Here is a 2,604-nt window from a genome sequence, read left to right as displayed (position 1 = left end):
AACAAACAAACAGACAAACAGACAAAGAAGCTAAGTATGTAAGAAAGGAGATTCAATTGGTTTTAGTTTTCCTGAATTATTTCTATTAGGTAAGTAATAATTACTTTTAGAGTCTGCACATGTTTATTTTCTGGAGTGAAATATTAGACAATGATAAGACAATGATGACTTTTAAAATGCTCTTTTCTCAGAAAGTCATCTACCTTCGACTGGTGGAACTTCCTCTTCTTTAGGGGGAACAATTCGTCTTTCTTCTACTTTCTTAGGTACCTCAGGAACTTAAAAGATATTAATTGTTTTAGGCACTTAAAATGCAAGAATAAAGAAGAGTACATAAAAGCCAAATTTTCTGTTTTTTTAAAACCCAAGAGAGCAAACAGAACACACATGCACAAGATGAAACATTGACATATCACAGAATCAGAGACAAAAATACAGAGGTTGTGGTTCAAGATTAAAGGTCCATTAAAGAGATATTCTATCTTTTACCACTGAGCCTCTACTTTTTAGGAAGAGAGAATGGTACTTTTGGGACTGATTTTTTAGTTACTTCTCATTTTTAAAAGATATATGAGTTTAATATTTTTGTTTTTTAGAAACAGCATACATAGAGGATCAAGATAAAATACATTAAACACAAAGTGGAAAATTTGACATAGTACAAACATGGGTACAACTGAGTCACAAATGATGAATGCAAAGAACAGGCCACACAATGCAAACATTTATGCTGAACATCCTATGTGGATAGCATCAGAGTTCAACACTGGCCCCTGTTTTGGGTGATGTACCTTTGGCAGGAGGAGCCACTGCTTTCTTAACACCAGGAGGAGGCACCTTCTTTTCTGGTTCAGGTTTCTTAGGCACCACAGGCACTTTAAAGATATTATTTTATTTTATAATTTCAGTTTCACAAACACCGAGACAATGGACTCAGCAATAGTATGAGTTATGTTAGCAAACACTGAAACAGAACATTTTGACATTTACAGGTGATGGAAAGAAATGGCCGTGTCTGATTTGCTTGGGAACAGCAGTACCTGTGGTAGGGGGAGCCTCCTCTTTCTTAGGAATGATCACTTTCTTCTCTGGCACTTTCTTCTTAACCTCAGGCACTTTAAAGACATCATTTCATGATAAGAATATTGTGAGGGACAAAAAAGAGAGAACACAAGAAGTCCACACACAGAAAGACCAACATGCAACACTCACTCAGGATAGGATGTAATGCAAGTTGGGAGTCCAAATGTTATGATATAATTAGATTTTATGGAGCCAAAAACATCATCCTATTTTAATATCTGATATGTGGTCACTTCATCAATTTAAATTTCACTAGTAACTTATTAAATCATCATCATTTCTGAGTTCTTGAAATCCAATAAAGGATCAGCTTTACCATTTCATTGATTACATGACTATTTAGTCTGATGGGGGAGTTATGCTTATTTCAAGTAGTGGTACCATGATCTTTTGCAGAAAATGTAACTGAACTTGAAGGCACACATATATTTATTTTGACCAGTACCAGGAGCTGATTGAACATGTTAAATCTGGATACTGTTCATTCAGTGATAGAATACTTGTAGATACTGTACTATATTTTATCCTCACGATAATATGTGAGTCCACTAGGACTAATATTAGTATCCTCATTTCATACAAATGGAACTATAAATACAAATTCTGAGAAAGATTTGGAACATTGTGTCTTTCAAATGTCCAACCCACAAAAGCAGCTGTACCTCTAGGTGGCACCACTTCCTCAACCTCCTCTATGCTAGGTGGTTCTTCTGGGATCTCTTCTTCTGGTATAGGTTCTTCAGGTTCCTCATACACTTCAAAAAGATTATTATTTTGTAAATTATTTTTAGAATTTTTTTGAACGTTAGACTAAAACGATATATCTGAAAACTGAAGTTGCCCGATCAGTGTAAGTAATTCATAGCTCAGCCTTCCTAAAGTGTGTGAAAACTCACTAGTCCTTGAAAAAAAGCCACTGGATCTTCAAAATATGTGAGGCTCTTCCCAGAATTTTAGAGTTGGAAAGGGCCTCGGAGAGAATTTAGCCTAAATTATTATTATTTATTTTTAATGGAAGTGGGCTTTTCAAGTTAAATATTCACTTTGGGGTAGAAATTAGATTTTTCTGAACCTGTTTGTCAGGCTTAACTGGAATATCTATTGGACAAGTTTATCCCTCAATTGCTAACCAAGGAATTTGATGAAAAATTTACCATGGCAAATAGTTTACCTTCAAAGATTCTTATTACAATGAAACAAACAAACAAATAAACAGACAAACAGACAAACAAAGAGGCTAAGTATGTAAGAAAGGAGATTCAATTGGTTTCAGTTTTCCTGAATCATTTCTATTAGGTAAGTAATAATTACTTTTAGAGTCTGCCTATGTTTATTTTCTGGAGTGAAGTGTGCATTTATCGCCTTCAACTATTAGACAATGATAAGACAATGATGACTTTTAAAATGCTCTTTTCTCAGAAAGTCATCTACCTTCGACTGGTGGAACTTCCTCTTCCTTAGGGGGAACAATTCTTCTTTCTTCCATTTTCTTAGGTACCTCAGGAACTTAAAAGATATTAA

General features: G+C 34.6%; 1 protein-coding gene across 1 annotated transcript in view; it reads right to left on the bottom strand.

Moving 5' to 3' along the window:
* The window catches only part of TTN (titin), a 283,199-nt gene that overhangs the window by 142,944 nt on the left and 137,651 nt on the right, over nt 1-2,604 (bottom strand). Inside the window, 1 exon segment of the mRNA XM_015561820.1 lies at nt 204-278. Within this exon segment, the coding sequence (XP_015417306.1) occupies nt 204-278 (75 nt within the window).

This window comes from Myotis davidii, unplaced genomic scaffold (genome assembly GCF_000327345.1).
Source record: "Myotis davidii unplaced genomic scaffold, ASM32734v1 scaffold370, whole genome shotgun sequence".
Taxonomy (NCBI): domain Eukaryota; kingdom Metazoa; phylum Chordata; class Mammalia; order Chiroptera; family Vespertilionidae; genus Myotis; species Myotis davidii.
The sequence above is the reverse complement of the archived record's forward strand: the minus strand, read 5'-3'. Positions and strand labels throughout refer to the sequence as shown.